This window comes from Dama dama, chromosome 8 (genome assembly GCF_033118175.1).
Source record: "Dama dama isolate Ldn47 chromosome 8, ASM3311817v1, whole genome shotgun sequence".
Classification (NCBI taxonomy): Eukaryota; Metazoa; Chordata; class Mammalia; order Artiodactyla; family Cervidae; genus Dama; species Dama dama.
The window spans coordinates 49,676,011-49,703,932 of record NC_083688.1 but is presented as its reverse complement, the minus strand read 5'-3'; the positions used below and the strand labels follow the sequence as shown (position 1 = coordinate 49,703,932).

The following is a 27,922-nucleotide window of genomic DNA, read 5'->3' as shown; positions in this document are numbered from 1 at the left end:
GATTCAGTTAAGACAAATCTTAGGCAAATACATGTAGACTGTACGATGCTAAATCTAGATAGATTTACAATGGCATTGTGGCCACTTTAAAGTCACTTTAAGAGTGAGTAGCTTTTTTCATGGCCCCAAAATACACAAGACCCCACAAAAGACACAAGACCCCACAAAAGACCCCGAATAGCCAGAGCAATGCTCCCTGACTTAAGACTGTATTACAAAGCTACAGTCAGCCAAACAGTATGATACTAGCACAAAGACAGAAATATAGATCAGTGGAACAGGATAGAATGCCCAGAAATAAACCTATGCACCTATGGTCAGTTAATCTACAAGAAAGGAGGCAAGACTATACAGTGGAGAAAAGATAGTCTCTTCAATAAATAGTGTTGGGAAAACTGGACTGCTACATGTTAAAAAAAAATGAATTAGAACACTAACACCATACACAAAAGTAAACTCAAAATGGATTACAGATGTAAATGTAATAATGAATACTAAAATACTCTTAGATGAAAACATAGGTAGAATGTAGAAAACATAGGTACATAAATTGCAGCAATATCTTTTTTTGATTCATCTCTCAGAGTAATGAAAACTAAAAATAGAGCTACCATATGATCCACAATCCCACTCCTGGGCATATATCTGGAGAAGAACATGGTTTAAAAGGATACATCATGCACCCCAGTGTCCACTTCAATACTGTTTACAATAGCCAAGACATGGAAGCAGTCTAAAAGTTCATCGATACATCGATGAATGAAGAAGACATGGGACATATACACAATGGAATATTACTCAGCCACTAAAAGTGAAATAATGCCATTTACAACAACAGAATGGACCTGGAATTGTCATACTAAGTGAAGTCAGAAAGACAAATACCGTATGATATCACTTATATGTGGAATCTAAAACTATGACACTAATGACCCTATCTATGAAACAGAAACAGACTTCTAGAGAACAGACTTGTGAGGGAACAGACAAGGGGAGGAGCTGGGGAAGGGGTAGAATGGGAGTTTGGGGTTAGCAGGTGTAAGCCATTATATATGGGAAGTATAAACGACAAAATCCCACTGCATAGCACAGAAAACTATATTCAGTATCCTGTGATAAATCATAATGGAAAAGAATATAAAAGGATGTGTGTGTGTGTATATATATAAAACATGTATGTATTATATATACATATAATATGTATAACTGAATCATTCTGCTCTACAGCAGAAATGAACAGACCATGGGAAATCAACTGTACATCAATTAAAACAACAAGCCATAAAAAGATTGTGGCTGATTATCCCATGTATTGTTAATTTGATGATTACTTTCTAGCCAACATATTTTTTTAGAAATAACTTCAGAATTACAAAGTTGTGTAAGACTAAAACAATGTAAGGGACATAAACTCTTTATTCAGATTCATGTCATCCCCATTTTTTTCTTATCCTTGCTCTCTTTTGCTCATTCTGCCTTTTTAACAGCTGAGAAAATTGAGCAAGAAGGTGATGTTTTTGTTCAGTGTCAAGATACAAGCCAACCCATCCCACTGCTGCCACTCACCATCCTCTGGAGCGTGCCTGTACTCTTTGTCTTCCATCACTTCATAGTCAAACCCAAGAAGATCGATGGGGATGGTGTGTTTCCTGGCATAGTTTTGCTGGGCACCAGTCAGGAAGGCTTGTGTGAAGAAGAAGCCAGAAAGCCAGAAGACTGGAGGAGGGCCGACCTCGTACCATTGCTGTGGTGTCAAAGCACAAGTGTCCAGACGCTAGAGCCTTTTAACTCTGAATGCAACATGGCTTAATAAAATTTGCCCCAAACACTCCCCCTATGATTCTCACGTAAAGTAATAAGCTAACACTTGGAGGAATAAAAAGCCATACTCTCAAAGTTTGAAAAACAGCCAGCATATTGTGTTCTGGCGTCAATTTCATACCCACTGTACCAGCTTGTGCAGCGATATGAATGCAGATACAAATGCCTGTTTTATACACGCCCAGTGACTGTTTCGGGCTTCCCAGGCAGTGCTAGTGGTAAAGAATCCACCTGCCAATGCAGGAGATGTAAGAGACATGAGTTCAGTTCCTGGGTCCAGAAGATCCCCTGGAGAAGGAAATGGCAACCCACTCCAGTGTTCTTGCCTGGAGAATCCCATGGACGGAGGAGCTAGCGACTTCACTTCACTAGTACTACAGAAGGCCTATATTATGAAAGGGGAGTTTAGTCAGTCCATCCCTGGAGAAATGTCCTCACAGGCAATTTTTGATGCATTATATATAGTACCTGGGAAATTAATACTTCTAACAGAACTGTTAATAAGAACATTGTTAAGAACCAATATTGCCAGGTAATTAGGAGGCAGACTTCTGCCCACTCTACATTTCCAAGACAATTAGCCCATTACTGACTTGGGCTGAAACAGCAATCTAGTGATTTCATGACCTGGAAGAGTGCTGCACAAGGAAGAAATAATTCTCCTTACTAGTAGCGTGTGTGGCCTTGTAGGAGAATCTGTCGTAGGGATCTCTTAAAGCTAAATATTCAATGGAAATATCAACACAGCGAGTCCCTTTTTCTCTTCAAATGTCATTGATTTGAATTTCTAACTTCACTGAACATGAACACCTCTCCTAAAGAAGCTTCCAGTGATTCTACTTCCAATATTAGTATTTTGACAATTTAGTGCAACAGTTACATAAACTATATGCGATATTGAGTAGTGGTCATTTATGCTTGGCATGCACAGAAAAACTAGACAATAATGCTCGTTATGGGTTCCCTGGTGGTTCAGATGGTAAAGAATCCACCTTCAATGCAGGAGACCCAGGTTTGATCCCTGGGTCAGGAAGATCCCCTGGAAACAGAAACGGCTACCCACTCTAGCATTCTTGCCTGGAGAATCCCATGGACAGAGGACCCTGGCAGACTACTGTACATGGGGTCGCAAATCCTAGTGAAGAAAATGAAATCAAAAGAAACCTAATATGTGAGTATTTGGATGAACTCACCTGCAGAAACTTTAGTCTTGCAAGGAAGTCATTCACATAGCTCCCAAGGGGTTTAAGGCTTGGGTACGATTTCCCCATCCACATTCCTGGGATCTTGACATTCAGAATGCTGCTAACCACTTCCTCAAGTTCTGTAGACATCACTACAAGTCCCTGAAACACATTTAACCATTGTTTGACATGACAGTATTCTAACATTTGAGTAATTTTATAATTAAACTTGTTTACAGTTATGATTAGTTAAGTATAGCAAAAAAAAAAAAGGGAGAACGAAAAGGTATTTTCTTTGGCTCACAAGTAAGACGTGGAATCTTTGAGTTATTTCTTGGAAAAATATTAATGATTTTAATCTAATCAAATTTTAATGTAAAGTTTCTTTTATTGAAATATAAAGAATACTGACATAAAGTATCAATTTTAGATGTACAACATAATGATTCAATATTTGTGTATATTGTGATCACTACAATAAGCCTACTTAACATGCATCACCATACATGGTTACATTTTTTTGTGTGATGAGAACTTTTAAGATCTACTCTCTTAACAACTTTCAAATAAGCAACACAGTATTACTGACTGTGGTCACTAAGCTGTACAGTGTACCTCCAGGACTTGTCTTGTAGCTGAGAGTTTGGACCTTTTGACTACCTTTACCCATTCTGCCCCGCCTGGAAGATCTTAATCAACACTCGGCTTCTCACTGTCTACTAAGTCACAGCCTAACTTTGACTTAAGTTTATTTATCTATTAAATAGACAGCTAACATACCTCTGTCCTGACCATCTTGAAAGGATAGTGATAAATATAAAATGAGCAAAATGATTCAAAGTGCCTTGAAAGGTTGAATATCCTGGATTGCAACTGTGAAGTCTAATTGATTTTTAATCCCATTTTGAAATGTAAAATAGATCATTTTACGTCATTGCATAATGAAGACTTCCCTTTACCTTTACACTTCAGAATAAAATTGAAGATCCTAACAGATGGTAAAACTTTGAGACCCCTGAAAATTCCTATGTGATCTTGCAACTGGGCCAGGTGCCATCATTTCTGTTTTCTCCATAGCTGACAATATCATTCCAGCTAACATATGGAGAAAATTTCAGAGTAAATTTAATGGATTAAACACCCACATTTCATTTTCCTCATTCTCCAAACCCTGAAATAACGGTAGAGGAATTTATTTCTTAAAAGCACAAGCGTAGGAACCCTCCTGGTGGCCCAGTGGTTAAAATTCCACGGTTCCACTGCAGGGGGCACAGGTTCGATCCCTGCTGGGAAACTAAGATCCTGTATGCTGTGTGGTATGGCCAAGTCCACTCCCCGAAAACAAAAAATACTACACCTCCAAAAAACCCCCATAAGCCTACAGGTGCAGAAAGAAGCAGAATGATACTGGGAGCTAGAAAGCATGTTGGCAGCTGACTCAGCTGTGTGGAGAAACTCGATCCTAAACTGGCAGAGGGCAAAGCTGAGGATCAACTAGGATATTCAAGATATTTGGAACTGATGGCCTTAGCCAGGGAGGAGAAGAAGGTGGTGCTCGAATGAAGACTGTTGGGATCTGCCTTAAAACACAGAGTCCTGGGTCTTTCCCCACAAAACTGCACATCACCTACTTTGAATGAAACCTGGACAGGAAAATGAAGAACCTCATAGAGGGGAAGAATGCCAGGCTGAGTTGGTGTCAGGATTCCCATCCCGAAATCGGGATTTAAGTGAATCCACGTGTACCAGCCGCTGAGCTCCCACAGGCCTCTTTCCCCTTTTATCTCCCAGAACGTGGAAAGCCAGGCCTTCACTTTCCAGGAAGGATACAGGGAGAGCCAGGTTAAGGAGACACAAGATGCCAAATACTTAGCCAAACAGACCTGCCAGATAGACTCCTCTTTCAACAACAACTCATAACCAACTACTCTCCTCCACCTCCACCGCTACGACAAGAAACCAACTCAGCTGGAAGACTTCCATCGTATAATTGGCTTCTGCCTATGTTCTGGTTTCCCTACAATCCGTTCCGCAGAGATCAGAGCAATCTTTAAAAATACAAAACAGGTCATTTCACTTTATTGCTTAAATTCCTCTGAAGGCCTCCCTTTGCCTTTGCACTTTAGAATAGAATTGAAGATCCCAACCTTGGCCGACAAGGCCATCGCAAGCCTGTGCCTTCCTCTCTGTTCTACCATCTCCCTCGTGTTCCCTCCTCTCAAGCCAAGCCAGCCTTCCCTATGGTACCCTCGACCACGCCAGGCTGCTGTTCTCAGGGCCTTCCTGCCGGCTCAACCCACTGCCCAAACGTTCCATGGCCTGCCCCTCCCATCGGGCCTCTCTTCAGAATGGCCTGACTCCAAATGACTGTGTTTCCCACCTCTCACCCTCCACATCCTTATCCCATTTTATTTTTTTTCCATAGAATTTACCATTGACTGAAAAGTTTATTTGTTAATTGTTTGTCTCCCTCACTAAGGTAAGCTCACTGAGGGCAGAAGCTTTGTTTTTCTTACCTCAACACTTGCTGCCTTCTTAGCATGTATCTCATCCGGCAAATGACTGCTACATACCACACTCTATACTCACTTACCCACTTATTAACTGCCAACCCCAGAATTCCATACACATTTTAAGGGCAGGGATTTTCTTTCTATTCCAGAACCAAGAAAAGCACTTTCACAGAATCTGTGCCCAATACATGCTGGCGAGTAAATGAATGATTTATTTTGATGATTTTTCCTGGCTGGACTTTCCCTTACCTTGATTGCTTTCTGGATGTTAATGCATGAGTCTCTTATGGTCTGCAGCAACTTATTGAACCGTCCCATTTCTTGAACAAGCACTGTGTTCATGCTCTGAGTGTACGTGGTTGGGTATCTCCTCATTGCAGACTCAACGTCAAAGTTGTTTGGAAGTTTACCCAAGATGTCACCAGCAACCTCATTTACCACTTCATCCGATGATTTTGCACCAGCATCTGCTGAACGAGACTGGGAAGAATTCAAACTATGAATCAGATATGCTCACAAAGGTCTAAGAATTGCTGGATGGGAAAATTCCTAAATTTTGTAAGAATGAGTACTACTTTGCTATTTTATCTATGATTCTTCTCCACATAAGATTTATTGACATGATGGTAACAGGCATGGGAATGGAGCTTTAGGAGAAAAACAGCTGTTAGAAGTTTATGTACAATGTTCACAGCAAAAGGAGGTCTGGAGGAAGCATTGTGCTCTCTGGGAATTGAGGGAAGGGCAGATGCTGTGGACAGAGGGAGCAAAAGCATTCACCATGGTGAGGTGGTCAAGTGATGATGGGTATCAAAGCCCACAAGGAGGAAATCTGGTTTTGCTATGAGAAAGCTTGCCACAAATATATTTGCTAATAATAACTCTGTTGCCTACTGGTTGCCAAAAGCAGAGATATAGCTTTCTCCTTGAATCCAAGAGGGCAAAGAAAATAAGCTCTAATCTTCCAAGCAGTTGGAAGAGTTATAGAGATAGGGCAGACTTTAGTAATTCACACTGGAAGCAAGGAAGGGGAATTTCATTTCAATTTTTATTTCTTAAGTTTATAGTGGCACCATATAAATGAATCTATATTTTCTGAGAAAACCTTTAAATCCTCAAAATAAATGTGTGTGTGTGTGTGTGTGTGTGTGTGTGTGTGTGTGTGTGTGCATGGAGACAGAATGAGCACTATTAGAATATAAATGAATACATCTCATATTTTTTAGCCCCAGGAAATTGTGTTTAGTCTTATTTCAGATTTTATATTTTCTAGTTTCTATATTGGATCTATTCCATACATATTGACAGTAACTTCTACTAAAGTTTCTAGGAAGATTTTTAATGGTACCCTAACACCTTCCTATAAAAATGTGCAATAAAAAATTAAATGTTAGTATTAATTACAAGCTAGGGAAAAAAGGGGGGGGGGCTATGCTAATATAGTAATCCTTTACCACAATCCCAAACTACTAGGTTTACAACCAAATATATAAAACAAATTACGGATAATAAAGAAGGTAATGAATATTTGGTCAAAACTAGTGAAATATCTATTTCTGTTGCATTTGAAGAATGATATGCTGATTTCTATTTGTATTTTGATGTGCATACAATGTACTATAAACTCATTAAAAACATTACTGTTTTCTAACAAGAGCTGCACCTCCATCAAACACCCCGCCCCCCACAAATAAATCCTAGGCCTATAACCCTTCAAAAATGTAAGAAAAGTATTTTAGTAACACAAACATTCCTATACCTATTTCTCACACAGCAGAATCACACAGTTGGGGAGATACGTTTTAAAAGTAATATCCAACTGATATTGAGAATTAAGAGCAAAAGGGTATTATTTATTTGTAATTATTTAACTTGGGTTCTTTTTTAACTGTCTCTTCTTAAATGGTGTTTTCATAAACACCATTTGAAATCTTCTAACAGTTGTTTTCCTTTTATTAAACAAATAAAGATAAGTGGGATACATTTTCATGGAGACATCATGGAATTCAACCTTTCCATTTCTAGTTTAACAATATTTTAGGTCGAAACAATTTTCTTATTTGAAAGCAAGTCTAGCACTTCAAGACAGCTCTGCAGAAGTAACATTCTCAACCCCACTAGCTCCTCTCACTTCAAAAGATATTTTATTTCAACATGCAATGTGAAGGTCCTGTCCTTATGACCTTGCTCTCTAAACCGCTGTTCTGGTTGCCTCTGAACTGTGGTAAACTCAATGTGGAATCAGTGAACGCCTGCCTACCCATTACATTAATTGTATTTGCCAATCTGAGTTGCAGAATATTGAAAGAGGTTGTTTAATCACATACTGAGAAGATATCCTATCCCAAGTGTATTTAAACTTGTTTGTTTGATTCTGAGTCATTTTCTGTTGGAATACGACCACTGCTTTATGTATTCTGTAATATGGCACAGTCCATCAAGTTTAAAAAAAGCCGAAGGCTCTATAAATCTCCTGTTGTCAGACTATTGCATACTACATGCACTAAAGTTGCTAAAGATCTATGTATTCTTGTCCATATATGATTTCATGCTCGAGCAATAATTGATCTTAGTGGTATTAACATATTAAATGGACATCAAAACATGGTCTTTGTCCTTTCTCCCTTATTAGCAGATGTCATTTTACAACAGACCAGAGCCAGAAGTTCCATGAACTCTTCCATCAATGACAGCACACTAGTCCATCCTCTCAATCTGGTTCTTTACCGTTTGAGCCACCAAAGAAGTCTGGTTCTTGGACTTACCCGGTGGCTCAGATGGTAAAAGTCTGCCTGCAATGCAGGAGACCCAGGTTCGATCCCTGGGTGGGGAAGATCCCCTGGAGAAGGAAATGGCAACCCACTCCAGTATTACTGCTGGAAAATCCCATGGACAGAGGAACCTGGCAGGCTACAGTCCATGGGGTCTCAAAGAGTCAGACATGACTGAGCGACTTCATTTTCTTTCTTTCTTTCAATCCAGTTCTTAGTTCCCCTAGCATCTCTGGTTATCTGCCTTTGAGGTTTATTCCATTTTTAGACTCTAGAAAGAGTATCACACAGCTTAAAACACAGATTCTGGAGCCAAACTAGTGTGAGTCAGACTACTTGGCGCAGAGTCCTGGCTTTAAATTGTACTAGCTGACCTTGAGTTAATTACTTAATCGTTCTGTGTCTAAGTCTTTTAGCTATAAAATGGGAATAATTAGCATCTTACCTCACAGGACTGTCCTAACCATTACACTGTTATGCATAAACCATTTAGAACAGTGCTCCCATACAAGAAGCACTATAAAATAATTAACTATTATTATTATTACTTTGAGATTCCATAAAAATAAAAAAAAGATCAGCTTGAAATCAGTTAGGGGAATAATTTGCTTAATGAATAATCATCCTTAACTTACTAAAATTTCATGCAGTCATTAAGGGAACTCACCATTTGGACTAATTTGCTTTCAGAACTAAAACAAACAAGCATATCTTCTAACAGAAAACAATATAGAAGATCTCTTAATAGACAAGTAAGATTAAACATCTTTCATTCAAAGAACTAACCTGTGCCATGGCATGCTGAATCCTGGTGCCTTCAGAGGTCATCCTCTGATGTGCCCTTACATTTATGCTCTCACCAGCAGAGCTGCATGTCTCAGAGGCAACAGTTCTCCTAAATCTTTTAATTTATTTCATACTTACTATTATATTTTAAATACTATATAATCTGATAAAATACTGATGTGACAAAAAACTACGCAAACTAGGTTAAATGTTCTGGAACATTTGATAAAGATAAGTCATTAAAAACGTTGCATCAGTAAGAGACTAGAAAATTAAATAGGGAAAATTCTAGACGAATTCTGGCATCAAACTGCTTCCAGGCACCTTTGAAACTATTCTTCCACTTTAAGAAATTTATAAAGGACATAATATATGTTCTGGGGCATAATTCAAGCCAAGAGAGGCAAAATGGAATTCCTAGCAGCAGAATGATATCAAAGAATACTCAGAGATACTCAAAGAATGCTATTCAAAGAACTGCTGGCAGCAGAATGATACTCAAAGATGCTTTCCAAATCAAAAGCCTGGTGAAAACAAAACTCACACATTCATTTACTCTATGTTTAAACTTATTTTTAAGGTACGTATTTTCTTTTCTTTTCCTAAAAATGGTTCTCCACTTGAACAGATGGAATCCTGGGCCTGGGCCTCTCCTGAGTGGGCTCATGCTGCTTGGGGACCATCCTTTGCAGCCTCAGAATCCACCAGTGCACAGATCACACACCTGTGTGAGAAGAATGTTATCGAACAGCAGCTGAGTTTCCGACTGATCTTTAGTGATATCGGCGTTGGCATTCATCCCAAAGATTTCCGGAGCTGGGGTCAGAGGCAGTGTCTTTGTGTATTCAATGTAGCTGTTGTGCTGCAAAGATAAATAACAAGGAGCCAGGAGGTTAGAAATCAATTATCCTGTAGAACTTGCTCACTGAAAAGAGGTAATTTTCAGTGCTCAGGTTATTGAGTGGATGAGCCTGTGAGACTGGACACTGAATGCTTTCATTTTCTTTCATCCAGGGCCAAAGCATTAAAAAAAGGAAAAAAAAAAAAAAAAGATATGGACACATTTAGAAAGAGAAAAAAAATGTCCCACTCAGTTGAAATGAATTTTTAAACGGAGAGAGGAATATCCTGGCTACTTCATTTAGAAATTTCTTCCACAGAAATCTTTCCGTGTTGCATTTGCTGATGACTGTTCTTAATTTACCACAGTAGTTTCTTTTCTGCTTTACTCTGATTTTTTTGTTTACTCTTATTGTGATAAATCCACTTAATTCAGAAAAGTAAAAATTACCTGAGATTTTATCATCATGAAATAACCACCATTAATATAAATCTTTTATACTCATGCACACATGTTTTATATTTACATAAACTTCTATCAAGATTCCATGAGGGTTGAAAGTGTTAGTTGCTCAGTCGTGTCTGACTCTCTGAGACCCTACGGACTGTAGCCTGCCATGCTCCTCTGTCCATGGATTGCTGTAGGCCAGAATACCGGAGTGGGTGGCCAGTTCCTTCTCCAGGGGATCTTCCCAACCCAGGGATCCATACTTTTCTTTAGAGCACAGGGAACCAATGCTATGTGGTACCCTGGAGGAGAGGGGAGTTTGGGGGAGAATGGATACATGTACATGTGTGGCTGAGTTTCTTTATTGTCCACCTGAAACTATCACAACATTGTCAATCAGCCATACTCCAACATAAAATACAAAGTTTAATAAAAAGATTTTAAAAAAAGATTCCATACTTGTCTTGATGCTCACATGTGTTTAGTCGCTCAGTCATTGCCAACTCTTTGCAACCCCGTAGACTGTAGCCCGCCAGGCTCCTCTGTCCATGGGGATTCTCTATACAAGAATACTGGAGTGGGTTGCCATGCCCTCCTCCAGGGGAACTTCCCAACCCAGGGATCGAACTCAGGTCTCCCACATTGCAGGCGGATTCTTTACCATCTGAGCCACCAGGGAAGATATGTATAATCAGGGAAGGATATGTATAATTATACACATTCATATATATACATATACACTTACATATACACACATATACACAGTGAGGTGGGACAATTGGTCACTGATGATTTTTCAATATGGGTCACATTACACAACCTGACTTTAGCTTGCCGTCTTCTTACTTTCCAACTCATCCCTGGAAATCCTGTTGCCATGACTCCCCGTGTTGACTTCCCCCGCCCCATCTGTGACCGGGACTCTGGAACTGGTGTCTCTCTTCCTCTCTCTCAGTGTCTGCCCGCGGCCAGAGCTCATCCAAGTGGGTGTGGAGTCAAGGCGTGTGCCTCTGTTGCCTGTGGCTGTGTGTTTAACTTTCAATATGTGCCCTTTTGACTTCTGGGAATAAACCGAGAACCAATTTAATTGTACCGGCAGTCCCTAGAAGTCTACTGTGTGATAATCTGAAGGCAAATACATCTGTTAGACAGGACTGGAAAAAATAGGAGCCGACAACCTTGGTCTTGTGAAGCAGGTGTGATGCTCTGTCCCTTTCTACCTTTGGGATCTTGGGCAAGTTATTTAAGTTTAGTGAACTTACTTTCTTACTTGTAAAATAGGAGGAATAATAGCATCAATGTTAATTCGATGCTCTAATGAGATAATTACATGTAACTGCTTTGTAAATAATTAAGAATGATCTGCATATTAACTGTTACTGTTAATACTATTTTGTAACTAACCCCTTCTCCACTCAGATGGTAAAGCGTCTGCCTACAATGCAGGAGACCCGGGTTCAATCCCTGGGTTGGGAAGATCTCCTGGAGAAGGAAATAGCAACCCACTCCAGTATTCTTGCCTGGAAAATCCCATGGACTGAGGATCCTGGTAGGCTACAGTCCATGGGGTCGCAAAGAGTCGGACACGAGAAATGAGCGACTTCATTTCTCCCATTTTAACTGGGAGCAATGCCTTTTGACCCAAAGGTCTGAATTCACAGTAAGAGAATTTCAGGTCACTGAGGAAGACATTCTTGGGTGAGGAGCGTTTCTGATAGTCCTCACACTACAGCAAACAGGAAATCACTAACTCCATCTTTGCATAGCGTTTGCCTCTGTCCCTGTAAGACTGAAGGGCACACAATGGTTAACAACAACAACAAAAAGCCTCTGGGGTAAAAAAATCACCATTTTCTGTATCAGGGGAATTTCATGCTTTAGTGCTTTCAGTTTTCGTGAAGAGCACGTGTACTTACATCACCAGCAGGAGGCGCGAAGTAGATGCCACTGGAGTCGAACTTGTAGCGCGGGTTCTGAACTAGCTCCGGGTTGTAGAATTTGTCGAGGATGCTGCGCAGCGTGCGCCGGTCCCAGTCGTCGGTCACGCGGCCGCCGTAATTGCACTCGCCGGTCATGTAGCGCAGCGCGTCGTAGGGCAGTTCCTGCGGGAGAGCGCCAGTCGCTCAGCCAGGCAAGACTCAGGAACTGTGTCTCCCGTTTGCTCATGTTGTTTACAAAACATCTGCATCTCCACAATTTCCCTTTATATGTTCACTTCCCAGCTACTTTACTGCAATTTTCCCCAGAGTCTCTTTTTGTGGTCATTTTCAATCCCTCAGTGCAAAGAAAAGAAATCCTCTATAACTTGTGAACTCACCTGCTATTCGACCAGCATTAGTGGACCACTTACTATGTGCCTGATGCAAAAATAAATTAGAACATAATCCCATCCTTCAAAATCCAGCACTGCTAAGTGACGTTCAAAACCAATCAAATCAGAGATAATCAGTTTTAATTTCCTTCACCACGTTTTTATACCTGTATATATTGATATTTTGTCAATTGGACAATTTTGCATATAATTTTTCACCAAATCTCATATTATATGTTTTACTGTTTCTTAAAATAGTATATGAAAACACTATTTTAATAACCATATTCTAATACTGAAGACTTTAGTGGCTCCTAATTTTCTACTTTGCTAACTTATGTTTTACTAAATATACGCTTATTAAATTTTCTAATGATTCTTTAGTCTAGATTCCTAAAAAGGAAATTACAATGTCAATGGAAAGGAATTTATAAAAAGCAATTGATTAATGTTATCAAACTACTTTCCTGAAAGACTGTAGCAACTGTAGTTGCTAAATCAGTTTTAAAATCTTTGCTAATTTGATTTCCCAAAGATAATTAATATTATGTTCATTTGCATTTTCTAGAATACCAATAAAATTTATGATCTTTTAATTTTTTAAATTTATTTATTTTAATTGGAGGCTAATTACTTTACAATATTGTAGTGGTTTTTGCCACACATTGACTTGAATCCTCCACGGGTGCACATGTGTTCCCATCCTGAACCCCCTCCCTCCTCCCTCCCCCTCCCATCCCCCAGGGTCATCCCAGTGCCCCAGCCCTGAGCACTTGTCTCATGCATCCAACCTGGACTGGTGATCTGCTTCACATATGATGATATACATGTTTCAATGCTGTTCTCTCAGATCATCCCACCCTCGCCTCCTATCATAGAGTCCAAGAGTCTGTTCTATACATCTGTGTCTCTTTGATGTCTCACATATAGGGTTATCATCACCGTCTTTCTAAATTCCATATATATGCGTTAGTATACTGTATTGGTGTTTTTCTTTCTGGCTTACTTCACTCTGTTTCATCCACCTCATTAGTGTTGATTCAAATGAATTCTTTTTAACGGCTGAGTAATATTCCATGGTGTATATGTACCACAGCTTCCTTATCCATTCATCTGCTGATGGGCATCTAGGTTGCTTCCATGTCCTGGCTATTATAAACAGTGCTGCGATGAACATTGAGTGCACATGTCTCTTTCATATCTAGTTTCCTCAGTGTGTATGCCCAGGAGTGGGATTGCTGGGTCGTATGGCAGTTCTATTTCCAGTTTTTTAAGGAATCTCCACACTGTTCTCCATAGCGGCTGTACTAGTTTGCATTCCCACCAACAGTGTAAGAGGGTTCCCTTTCTCCACACCCTCTCCAGCATTTATTGTTTCTAGACTTTTGGATAGCAGCCATCCTGACTGGCGTGAAATGGTACCTCATTGTGGTTTTGATTTGCATTTCTCTGATAATGAGTGATGTTGAGCATCTTTTCATGTGTTTGTTAGCCATCTGTATGTCTTCTTTGGAGAAATGTCTATTTAGTTCTTTAGCCCATTTTTGATTGGGTCGTTTATTTTTCTGGAACCGTAGTTGCTAAAACAGTTTTAAAATCTTTGCTAATTTGATTGCCCAAAGATAATTAATATTATGTTCATTTGCATTTTCTAGAATACTAATAAAATTTATGATCATTTAATTTTTAATAACATTTGTTCTTCTATGAAGTAGCCTCCTACCCATTTTTTCAATTAAAGTTTTAATAGTTTTACTTTATTTGTATTAACTCTTTTATAAATTGACCTCTATCAAATTTGTAGAGATATTTTTCCCTGTTACTTTGCTTTCTTATCGTATTCACTAGTATACATAATTTCTAAATGTTTATGAATGCAAATGAACTAATTTTTCATACTGCAATTCTATTTAGCTTAACCACAAATACTTACACGTGTTGTGCTGAGTTGCTCAGTCATGTCCAACTCTTTGTGACCCCAGGCTTCTCTGTCCATGGGGATTTCCAGGCAAGAATACTGGAGTGGGTTGCCATGCCCTCCTCCAGAGGATCATCCTGACTGAGGTCTCCTGCATTGCAGGCAGATTCTTTACCTGATGAGCTAACAGGGAAGCCTAAATACTTACATACCCACCAGTAATATAAAGAATTCTCTCTCACTGCTCACAACAAAACTGAGTGTTATCATTTAGATAAAATGATAATTAAGCAATAAAATTGTTTTTAATTTTTAAATTGATTTTTGAGATATAATTGACATATGACATATTTGTTTTAGGTATACCACATAATGATTTGGTATTTGTATGTAATGTGAAATGATAACAACAAGCTCATTTAACATTCATCATCACAGTTACAAAATTTTTTGTGTGTTGAGAACTTTTAAGATCTGTTTTCTTTAGCCACTTTCAAATATGCAGTATAGTATTAACAACAGTCACCATACAGTACACGACCTATCTTAATTTTATTTTTGATACTGACATTTGAAAAATATTTATTCACCACTTGTATTTCTTATTGTTAAATAATCCACCTTTTTAAGTGTTTTCATCACATAAATGAGTATCTTTTTTCTTATTACTAAAAGCTCTATAAAGATACAGAATCAATTTGTCATACAAATTTTAGATATTTTCTCCAAGTCATCTTGTGTTTTATTTTTATGATGTTTAATTGTTTATGGCTTTTTATTATAGCAATGTTTTAAAATGTTTGCTACTAAAATATAGAAATTTTTTCCTTCAGGATATTTTCCTAGCATTTTTGTTGTTGTTGTTCTACACATCTTCCTGCAGTTATCTGTAAAGTGATCCCACTTTGAGGAATCCCTTCAACAGAAAAAAAATAGCTCTTGGGAAGAATAGGTGGTACTAATTACAAAGGAAGAATTCACTGAATTCAGGGTTGGGAATTTTGAGACTAGTTCTCTGGCAGAACTGGAAGGGAAGGCAGTGAATTTAGGAGAATGCCTCAGGACCAAGACCTGGTTGAGAAACAAGCAGAACCAGGAGGGAGAAGCCGGCATGGTGATGAGGGAGTTTGCAGATGCAGCACTGCTTGGGTTTTGCCTTGCTGATAGGTCATAAAACTTCGGTAAAAAAAAAAAAAAAAAAAAAAAACTCGTGCACAAATTAAATAGTTAGTGTATGAGGATGAGTTGGCCCCTAGGAGTGCTGTGAGGCAGACATAAAATGACATCTGGAGGGGGAAGAATTTGATTTACATATAAAGGGTTAAACCTGCCAACATTCCCCTGAGAACCGATGGGTAAACTGGTGTTTGTCTTAGCTGCTTCATCACAACAGGGCCAATCAAACCCAGGAATGTGTTCTCCTGGAGGCCTGGGTCCATCGTCTGGGGTTGTAGAAATAGCAGCTGTATGCCGGGACTGCTTCCCTGCTCCATTGTAACAAGAGGGTTGAGACCGTGGACTGGGAGAGAGTGTAGAACCAGGCAACGAGTATGCAAGGTTATGTTAATATATGAAGTTATTCATTTTAACACTGCTTGTTATTGAATAGTGGAGGGCTTCCCTTGTAGCTCAGTTGGTAAAGAATCTTTCTGCAATACAGGAGACCCAGGTTCAATTCCTGGGTTGGGAAGATCCCCTGGAGAAGGAAATGGCAACCCACTCCAACATTCTTGCCTGGAGAATCCCAGGAGCCTGGTGGGCTACAGTCCATGGGGTCACAAGAGTCAGACACGACTTAGCGACTAAACGACCACCACCATTATTGAATAGTAAGAAATAAAAAGGAAATAAAATCCTGATAGTCAAAAAGGAGAAGCTGTGTATGCAGCCACTGAGACAAAGATCTATACTATGATTGTCCACAACATATGTGAATAAGAACAGCAAGCTGAAAATGATACACAAATACAATTATGTTTTTGAGGAAAATTTGTGCATATACATATGTATATATGTTAACTATTTGTGCACAAGAAGTCTGGACAGGCCCTGCTGTGAAACTGGTTGCTTTGGGGTGAAGTTAGGGTGACAGTGAGGGGTGGGACTTTTATTCACACACAGTCACACACACACAATGGCACACACACCTCTGGGAATTACCCATCAGCCACGTACATTTTACCTTATACCTTATACCTACCTGCATTTTCTTCTTTTATAATTTAATTTTCCTGATCACTTTTAAAAAATTAATATATATATATATATAATTCATATAGCTCAATAACAAAACCCAAATGATCTGATTAAAAGATGGGCAGAGGATCTGAATAGATATTTTTCCAAAGAAGACATACAGGTGGCCAACAGGCACATGGAGAGATACTCAGCATCACTAATCACCAGGAAAATGCAAATCAAAACCACAATGAGATGTTCTTCCACATCTGTCAGAATGGCTATTATCAAAAGACAAGAAATAATACATATGTTGGTGGGAATGTAAATTGGTGCAGCCATTATGGAAAACAGTATGGAGGTTCCACAAAAAATGTTTTGAAATAGAACTACCATATGACTCAGCAATTCCACTTCTGGGTATTTATTCAAAGAAAATGAAAACACTAATTTGGAAGGCTATATACACCCTATGTCTATTGCAGCATTATTTAAATAGCTAAGACATGGAAGCAATGTAAGTGTTCATTGATGGATGAATGGATAAAGGAGATGTGGACTAGATGTGGAATACACAATGGAATACTACTCAGCCATAAAAAGAATGCAGTCTTGCCATTTGTGACAACGTGAATGAGGATATTAAGTGAAATAAGTGAGATAAGACAAATACTGTATGACTTCATTTAAATGTAGAATCTTACAGAAATGAACAAAACAAAACTTACAGATACAGAGAATAGATGGATGACTACCATGGGGCAAGGGGTTGCAGGGAAGGCAAAATGGGTGAAAGAGACTAAGACACACATTCCAGTTATAATTCATGGGGATCTAAGTACAGCATCGTGATGTTAGTAATATCGTATTGCAAATTTGATAGTTGCTAAGAAAGCAAATCTTAAAAGTTTTCATCACAAGAAAAAATTTTTTTTAGTTCTATGGTGACAGATAACTAGAAGGATTGTGGTAATCATTTTGCAATATACACAAATGTTGAATCATGTTGTATACCTGAAACTAATAGAATGTTGCAGGTAAACTGCACTTCAATACAAAGAACAAAATTTTGATTGATGAAGAAGAATTACATTAGATTCAATATCAAAGGGAACTGTGAATCACATTCCTCAAAAAAACTCTCTGTATCTCTTGATGGGTTATTTGAGTCGAGTGCGTAGCAGTTTTGTCCGTTTTGTTGCATGATCGCTTTGCTGGAGGAATGGGAAGTGCTGCTCAACTGTCATTTAACGGTAGGAATCCGGCCAGTCGGTCCTATATGTCAGTGAGAGAGGCCGTGGCATGTGCTAGGACAGACAATTCCTGATATTCCGTATTTACTCAGGGTGCTCGCTCCCCTGGTCTTCGGCTGCTCCGGCTGCACTTTCCCTTTCTCCCGTCCTCTCTCCTACTACTGACACTGGATGCTCACCAGCACTCAGGCTTTAGTTCATTTTCACTCTGCAAGGCCTTTCTTTCAAATCTCAGGTGTTCTCAGGCTTCTCCTTACACATTAACAATGTACAGCTTTCTATCTGTGCTTTCTTTTCCTGGGCTTTATACCTATAGCCAAAAGCCTATCAAATACCGTGGTTATCAACCTAGACATCTCAGATGTATAAAATGTACAAGACTGAATTATTTATCCATTCAACCATCCCCATTTCACTAACCCACCTACTACCCACCTACTAATTTCTGGTACTATTTCCTGTCTGGATTAATAAGTGGATGGACCACCAGTTGAGACCTAAAATCTAACATGAAGAGACTTCTTCCTATCGCTTTACCATTTAATATCTAGGTCATTTCAATCCTTGTCCCTACACATCTATTATATCTCTTCCCCATTTCCCATCCTAGTCCAAATGCTCTCAGCATCTCTTGCATGGGTTATTGTGATGGTCTTCTGTATTAGTTCCCTAGGCCTGCCAGTAGATGGCTTAAAACAAGAGAAATTCGTTCTCTGATAATGCTGGAGGCTAAAAGTTTGGAATCAAGGGGTGGGCAGGGCCACACTCCCTCCAAAACGTCTAAGAGGACCCTTTCTTGCCTCTTCCAGCTTCTGTAGCCTCAGGTGTTCCTTAGTTTCTCACTGCATAACTCTAATGTCTGCCTCTGGCTATCTTTTCTGTGCACCCAGATGTCCCCCTATGCACGATACACACAGGCTACATAATACACACACACAGTATTTTAAAATTCCAGATTACTACTCATCTTTCATGCCCACGTTCACTCTCAAAGTGTTAACAGTTTTTTGACAATAGTTTATTTGGTCACCTAGCTTTTTAAACTTCGGAACACAAACAAGGAGATAAGAACTCACGGGATGCGATCAGGGAAGGTTTATTTACGACATCAGTCATATTCTGTTAAGGATCCACCCTACTCCAGTATGACCTCATCTTAGCTTAATTGATAATATCTGCAACAACTCCATTCCCAATAAGTTCACATTCTGAGGTACCATGGATTACAACTTCAACATACCTTTTGGCATGGGGGACACAGTTCAACTCACATCACCTAAAACTAGCCTGTCATCCAAGTTCACTGTTGCTACAGTGGTTCTGCTAAAATGGAAACACTGTCCTAAAAGGAGACCAATAACAATATAATAATTCCCAATCAGTTAGCATGGCATACAAGGATGCTCCAAATCACTTATCCTTCACCAAACCTTTTCACCTATTTCTACTTTTTCAAATCTTTTTATTGCTGCTTCTTTATATCATCTACCTGAAAACCTCCTATTCATTGAGTCCCAAGCAACTCCTCCTCTCTGGAACCTTCCCTGGTCACATTCATTGAGTTGTTTACCTCCTTGTTTGTGTTCAGATGCTTAAAAAGCTAGAGTGACCAAATAAACTATTGTCAAAAAACTTGAACACCTTGAGAATGAACATGGGCACTAAAAATGATTAGTAATATGGAATTTAAAAGTAATGTGTGTGTGTGTGTGTGTGTGTGTGTGTGTATGTGTGTGTGTGTGTGAGTAAATCTATTTTCATACTGGCAGACCTGTAAGTGGTTCTATTCAAACATTGCTTTTAAAATAATAAAGAAACTGAAGACAACCATTATAAAATTTTTGTTTCATATGGTCTCATAGATTTTTAATTTTTAAAGTAAAACTGTCTATAATGTTTTTCAAAGTTTCATTTTATGGTTACTTAATTTTAAATTGTTGACACTTTTAATTGACTCCACTAGAGGTTTATAATATTTTAAATTAGAATATACTCTAAACAGATTTTTTAACAAATTGCTAATTAAAGGAGCTCCTCCTCATTTTTTTTGTTTGTATTGAAAACTGTATTTTACCTCAGATACTTCCACATGCACTGTATGTATCATTATACTTTTTGCCTCCCTTCTTAGTAATTTTAAAATAAATACTATTATAAGGAAGAAGTTCATCAAACCTATGCTTCTTTAGAATGCTTCACCAAATTTTAATGCTGCAAAATCAAAGGCCTTCTCAACTTACTTTATTTTAGTACAAAATACAAATTTGTCCAAAGAAACACAGAAGACCAGATAAAATGTTCATTTTAGTTTAGATATGTTATTTGAACTCTTGTTATTTATCTTGCTCAGTTTTTCCTTTGCTTTATAGAGACAGAATTCAGTGACTTCCTGTTCATAAACCTTTTTTTAAAAAATAATCACAATTCACTAAAAGTTTCAAAAACTAAAGTGTTTTTTTGATACGCCTTTGATTGATTTAGGTAAAGATTTCCAACTAATTCTGAACAAAATTCGTGTAGGGCACTTAGACTGACTTACTCAAACAGTTGTTTTTTTTAAGTTCAAACATTAAAATCCAACTGATGAGTAGCAAAGAGAGAAACAGCTTGTGTGCACACGGCTGTGACAGACAGACAACAAGAGAGACGGACAGAGAGGAGAGAGCCAGAGACATAGCAGGAGAGCGAGGGGGCAGAACGCGGCTGATACGACAGCGTGGCCGCGGGCTTCTTCCCGGGACCCACGCCTCACGGCAACGCCACTGCCTGAAGCAGTCTGTCTGACCTGGACAAACGGCCCAAATTCTAGAAAAAAAAGTATTATGACATTTCCCTCAAAATAAAGCCATGAACAGAGGGAAATCAGCCTGGCTTCTGTTGTTGTTTTTTTTTTTTTTTTTCCATTTTGGAGACTGGCTGACGTATGGTCTTCCCAAATCCTTTACAAAATAAGTATAGTATGTCACTTTTCAAATTGCAAAGGTGTTTATGTATCAAAGTAAATGATAAAATACAGATTGTTAATAGATAAACTGACATCCTAACTACCTACTAGGGCATTTATAATATCCTATTACAACAAAATCCTATTTAAAAAACTTTGGGAAACTATCCTGCTGTTCATCATTTTCCCCTCATGGAAAAATCCTCTTGTTTATTTGTTTAGACAAAAATAAACAGGAACAATTTTAAAGTCCAAAGAGACAACAACTTTGTTTTAAAGCTGCAGTAGCTGATACAGCTTCTCACTGCTACCTAGGTCCACGTCCTCTGTGGACCACTGCGATACATTCAGAAGCCTGTTAGCTAACGCATATCCTGCTATTTATTCTACAAAAGGAGAAATTACTCAGACGCCCGTGCTCACTGTACAAACACTCTGTGATAAAGTGCCAACAGGTAAGTCCTTGCCTGACTGTTACAGTACCTCATACTGATTCAGGAACATGTGCAGCTGCTGTACGCTGATCCTGAGATCAGTCTCGTTGAACTCATAAGGAATATTCCACCCCAGGGGGCCAAACTTCCGTCTCTCTTGTACCAAAGCATGAAAGAAACAGAGGCCATATAGTAGCTTCTTGAATTCCTCCTGTAATAAGACATGGTATAGCGTCATTCTTTCATCCCCAACATTGCATTATGCTTATCATACTTTAAAATCAAAGTAATTCCTTTTGCTTATAAATATATCCATGTCAAAGTGAAACTAAAACAGAGTTAACTTTTTCACCGGCTATTTAGGCAAAAATATGCTCATTTGCATACATGTTCAGTTGACACACACAGCCTCTACGCACACCAGGTTTTCAGAAAGTACGGTGAGCTTGTCTAATTTAATGTTACCTTATATATATATATATATATATGATTTTGGAGGATATCAACTTAAGCACTGCAAGGCAAAAACTATGAATTCCAATGTTTGTTCCCAGATCACCATGGAGAAATTTCAACGGAGACAGTTCAACTCAATTAAGAAACTCTACAAGCACTTTTGGATTGAAGTCTGGGGCAGCCTCACGGTGTTTATGCCACCACAGAAGTCCTATGTGCATGCGTGTGTGCATGCTCAGTCGCTTCGGCCATGTCCAACCCTATGGACTACAGCCCTCCAGGCTCCTCTGTCCACGGGATTCTCCAGGCAAGAATACTGGAGTGGGTTGCCATGCCCTACTCCACGGGATCTTCCCGACCCAGGGACTCAACCCACATCTCCTGTGTCTTCTGCATTGGCAGGTGGATTCTTTACCCCCTGGGCCACTGGAGAAGCCCATAGAAGTCCTAGAGTCACTGTCAAACACAAATCCAGTGTTGATTCAGAAATCAGAACATACAATGCAATATGTTAATTATTTGTACCCTCCACAAGGATATAAAAATGGTCAAACCAGAGCCTGAGAAAGGATTTGTGAAGAGATTTCCTTGGAAAGTGCAGCTGCTGTACTGGCAGTCCCCTTTTCCTTATATCCAGGAAGAGCAGAGGGGTGTGTTGGGTCCAAGCTACCAGGAAGACATTCCTGGGGCCACTCAGAGAGTTGATACACGTGCCCTGTATCTGGGATAGAGTGGAAAAACGCAAAATTCATGCCTAGGAGTATAGAGCAGCCTCTGGCCTCGGGCTGTGGACTTCGGTGCAGAAATCAGTAGCTCTCCTTCACATGGTGGGCCAATCTGGAGTGGATCCCAAGGGGTGGACAGGGGGCTGGACTAGGAATGTCCGCCAGTGGCCATTTCAGTGATTTTCTTCTCAAGGGGACTTGCGTCATGGGGCAAGGAAACCCCAACAGTAAGAGCTGGTATGAAGCGAAGGCTGGAGAACCAAAGACTGAGAGGAAGGGGAGGTGCTGCCGAGGGTGATGGAGTCACAGAGAGGCCAAGCAGCAAGGGAGCCAAAGAAGAACCCTGAGAGAACTCACAAGGCAAAAGCGTCAGCTTCAAATCCCGGCCAAGTCGAAAGAGCTCCAGGGACATGAAAAGACCTTCAACACTGCTAATTATTAGAGAAATGTAAATCAAAACCACAATGCAGTATTACCACCTCAAGCCAGTCAGAATGGCTATCATCAAGAAGACATTAAGTAACAAATGCTGGAGAAGGTGTGGAGAAAAGGGAGCCCTTGTACACTGTTGGTAGGAATGTAAATTTGTAGAGCCACTATGGAAAACAGTACAGAGGTTCCTTCAAAAACTAAAAATAGAACTACCATATGATCCAGCAATTTCATTTATGGGTATACATCTGAAAAAAAAAGAAAATTCTAATTCAAAACAATATAATACATGCACTCTATTTACAATAGGGTTCATAGCAACCCTATTTACAATAGCCAAGACATGGAAACCCAGGCTTCCATCAACATATAATTGGCTTAAGAAGATATGATATATACATGTACACAATGGAGTATCACTCAAGACACGAAAAGAATGAAATATTGTCATTTGCAGCAACATGGATGAAATTAGAAAATATTTTACTTAGTGAAATAAGTCAGAGAAAAACAAATACAGTATGATATCACTTATATATGGAATATAAAAAAATAAAACAAAGGAATCTATCTACAAAACAGAAACAGACTCACAGACACAGAAAACAAACTAATGGTTACCAAAGAAAAGAGGAAGGAGTCCGTCCGGGATCAACGGATACAAACTATTAAACGTAAAATCAACAGAAATCTCCCTGGTGGCTCAGACAATAAAGAATCTGGTTGCAATGCAGAAGACCCAGGTTTGATCCCTGGGGGAAGAGCCCCTGGAGAAGGAAATGGCAACCCACTTCAGTATTCTTGCCTGGAATTCCATGGACAGAGGAGCCTGGGGAGCCAGAGTTCATGTGTCACAAAGAGTCCGATCTGGCTGAATGACTAACACCTTCACTTTCGAACATGAAATAAACAACAAGGATTTACTATATAGCACTTAGGAATAATATTCATTGTGTTATAATAACCTACAATGGAATATAATCTAAAAAACCTTAATCATTTTGCCGTATACCTGAAACTAGCAGAGTATTATAAATAAACTACACTTCGACAAAAAAGAGAGAAAGATTCCAACTCTATACTTTTTCCCCTATGGTTTGAGGCCTCACCAGGCCCAAGGTGAGATACTAGAGAGTAGAAACCTATGTTTTCAATAAAAGTTGAAATATCAATTAATGTATCATGTTGCACTTTCTGATTTCTGGTTCAATACTGGCTCTGCAGTTTAAAATGACTCTAGATTACTTAATTACCTGACATTAATCAGGAAAGCTAGGAGACTGCCCAAAGTTTAAACAAGTGCAGGGGGAAGTTCCCCCCCCACCCACCCCATGGAATAAAATCAAAAGGGAGAGTGTGAGACGAGAGGAAAGGAGCATAAATTTAACCACAGAGGGGGGAGAAGCAAAGTTAAACATGCTGTGCTGATTCTGCAACTCTTCTGGATATATTAGATAACTGAGCAAATCAATAAATGTGTTGAGGTGGGAGCCAGGCTTCTCACCACTGAAGAAAGGACATGTGAATACAGAATGAGGAAAAGCTGGAAAGAACCCAGGGTAGACCAACAGAAATTGGAGGTATTGGTAGGAACCTGTTACTTCTAAAACATGTATATGAATGTCTGTGTGTGCACGGGGTTGTCTGTATGCACTATATGTGCGTACGCAGATTTGCATATACATATTGTGAGTACATGTGTATGTTTCCAAGTTCTCTCTAAAAGGATCAGAACTGCAGACAATGAATGCTACATGTCTAGCACCCAAATCTTGGTCTCTAGTACCATTCCCCATGAAACAGGAACCAGCACTCTTCAGAAAAATGGCTGGTTCCAAGACTGGGGTCCATATAAGCCTGGAGCAGCTTATGACAGAAAGAGGAATAATAGTAATAAACAATGGGACCTATAACAAGCACAAAAGCTGCTCCTGCTGACAAATTCTGGACAAAACTTGAGCAAAAACCTTAAGAATAGTAATGAATTACTAACCACTGGAAAAGATGTAAAGAATTTATGAGTTCACACCTATAAAAGATAAATAAATGAGAGAGAAGGCAGGGCAGCTGCTGACAACAGCATGTCAAGTGTCAGATGTGGAGGAGTTCTGGAGTTGGAATCACCAAAGGAAACAAGTAAGCCCAGCAAGAATCACCACTGGCTACTAAATCCGGGTCCCAGGTAGACTTTGATGAGGAAGAGGATGTCTTCATGGTCCAAAGTGTCTTCTCACAGATTATTCATTGCAAGGGACAAAGCAGTTATTATAGAGTGAAGAAATCAGACTACACTTCATCTGGGGGATCAAAATTAGTATCATCAGTGAGAGATAAATGGGCAGTGCATGCCTCCCAGTGCAAGCCTCTGAGGACATGACTTCACCCAAGTCGCACTGTGGCTCAGAACTTGTAACTTAAAACTAATCTCAAGGAGTGAGACATGTTCTATTAAAAACAATGCAGGGAGATGAATTCTTCAGAAATGTCAGGGCCATCAAAGACAAAGGAAGGCTGAGATAATGGTCCAGATTACAGACAAAAAGACATGGCAACTAACTGTGATCCCAACTCTGAACCAATCCCCCGGTAAATCAGGGAAAATGTTCTAAAGGACATTACTGCATCAACTGACAAATTTGGGACACAACACAAACTTGGGTAGATTAGATACAGTAGTGTATCCCTGCTAAAATAATACTACAATAATAACTGTAATTGGATAAGATAATATCTCTATTCTTAAGAAATAAGAACACTGAAGTATTTATCTAGGAATAAAGGGCAGTGACATATCTAACTTTCCTGCAGATGGTACATGTTAACAGGAAGCAAATATAAGTCAAGGGCATAGGGCTGTTCTTTATATTACTTTTATATTTGCAACTTTTCTGTGAATTTAAAATTATTTCCAAATGAAAAGCTAAAACAGATGAACTATGGTGTGCTGCTTTGGCATTTGAGATTTTTGGTTTGAATTTCAGTTCATAAATGCCTGGACTTCTCATATTTGTGACAACTATTGGAGAGACCTATAGATCTAGAAGAAAGGGAGTGACACTTTGCAAAAGGGCTTCTGTCTAGCTGTCAGGTGCAGAAATGCCCTCATCACCTACCTGGGAGTAACCTGCCCTCTCTGGGCCAAATCAATGCAAAAGTCTGTCATACAGCAGGTCTTGAACTACTAAGGTCTGACTTACTTATAAATACAGGCTCCCGTTTTTTTTTTATTACCCCAGACTTTTGTTTAATGAAAGTACTTCTTTATTCTTAATGTTTCCTTTTGATGTGTATTTAAAACATATTCCAACATCAAGAGTGTGGGTTTTTTAATGGCAAAAACTTACCAAGGTTCATAACCCCTCTTAAAAAGAAGTTCTTCCATTTTTAATTACGGCAAAACACCGAGAAACAATTTTAGGTCACAGACATTCACACATAGAATTCTAATCATGAAAGCAGTGGGTGGCTTCCCTGCCTGCCTGGTGATGCTAAAAAAAAAAAAAGACCCTTATGAGTCCCATCAATCAGGGAGTAAAATCATTTTGGCTCTCATTATAGTTATATGGAGGAAATATTTTTATGTTTTAATTTAAAGAGATGGCTTCAAATAGCAAAGGGCTCAGCTAATATCCTGAAACAGGATTCTCCAACCTTGCAGATTTGTATGGGGAATGGCTTGCAGCTGACTTTCTAAATAGAAGGCTGCATAATTAATAATACCCCACTAGATATCAGCTGAGCAGGAATGAGCCTAGTGGTAAGATTAAAATAAAATATTAATGAAATTGACTTCAGGACAGTCAATAATCAGTAATCAAAACCAACTGTGCCACAGTGCGCGAGGCCTATTTAATTTGCAGTTTTACTCAGCACCACATCCAGGACCACGGGGGGCCTCTTGAGTTGCTTTACGGGGCTGAGGTAACAAGACTTAGCCATTACTAACAGGCTTTTTGCAGCTGCCAAAGAACTCGGGGTCAGAGATCGGGTCCATGAGGTAGGAGCGAATGATATTAGCCCGTAAACCTTTCGGAGCTTCATTGGTCATTTTCACTCCATTCTGCAGCACAGACACGGGGAAATTTGGAGATGGGTAACTTGTCAGCCAAATTCGGAAATCTGGGTGCGTTGTTTCTATGCTTAACTCCTGCAACAAGAACAAAAAATCAGATACATGAGATACATAACATGGAAGGAAAGTCTCTGGATCATGTGAGCCAGAAGTGGGAGGAAATGGTTGTGCAAAACAGGGCTTACTGCTGCAATTTAAGGCAAAAGCCTTAAAATCTAACACTGCCACGGAAAGGACATACTTCACTGGGAAGGCCCAGAGGGTTGCCCCCCTCCCTGATACAATTAAAACACATGACCACAAAGTTTACAAAGGCGTTACATAATTCAGAGCTGGCCATGACAAAGACTAAGACATTCCAAAAAATTTTGCATCTTCACTGCTGTTGCTGAAATGTTTATAGAAATACTTCTCTGCCCCAGAGCCACATTAAGAATGGTGTCTTCTTGCTGTAGCCAAGCTGTGAGAATAAGCCACACACTCAGATAAACCAATGTTAAGCCAAGTAGGGATGAACAAAAAGGGGGAGGTTTGAAAGGCAAGAAGAACTGGTGCATCCTGAAGCACTAAACCATATCATTATTAGCGATACTTGTTTGTGGGGACAGTGAGGCCTGCTAGGAGGATAAAGGATGACGGAACACTCATGACTGTTGTGAAGGCAGTATCAGGCCTTGGAATAACAACACCGGGCTTTCCCTCTCTCCTGTTCCACTAACTCCTCCCAACTGTCCATGTCAGTCATATCTGTGCTTTTTAAATTGCAAATCTTTATCAGTAAAAAAGAAATGTGAGCACTCATGTGGTAAAGGGGTGGGTGGGGGAGATTGGAAGGA

General features: G+C 39.3%; 1 protein-coding gene across 1 annotated transcript in view; it reads right to left on the bottom strand.

The window, feature by feature from the left end:
* DNAH7 (dynein axonemal heavy chain 7) overlaps positions 1-27,922 on the bottom strand; it is a 249,362-nt gene that overhangs the window by 4,631 nt on the left and 216,809 nt on the right. Inside the window, exons 56-62 of the mRNA XM_061147985.1 lie at positions 26,961-27,161; positions 21,451-21,612; positions 12,280-12,465; positions 9,800-9,937; positions 5,768-5,998; positions 3,015-3,167; positions 1,567-1,744 (exon numbers count right to left, since the gene is read on the bottom strand). Of these exons, the coding sequence (XP_061003968.1) occupies positions 1,567-1,744; positions 3,015-3,167; positions 5,768-5,998; positions 9,800-9,937; positions 12,280-12,465; positions 21,451-21,612; positions 26,961-27,161 (1,249 nt within the window). The remainder of the gene's footprint in view (positions 1-1,566; positions 1,745-3,014; positions 3,168-5,767; positions 5,999-9,799; positions 9,938-12,279; positions 12,466-21,450; positions 21,613-26,960; positions 27,162-27,922) is intronic.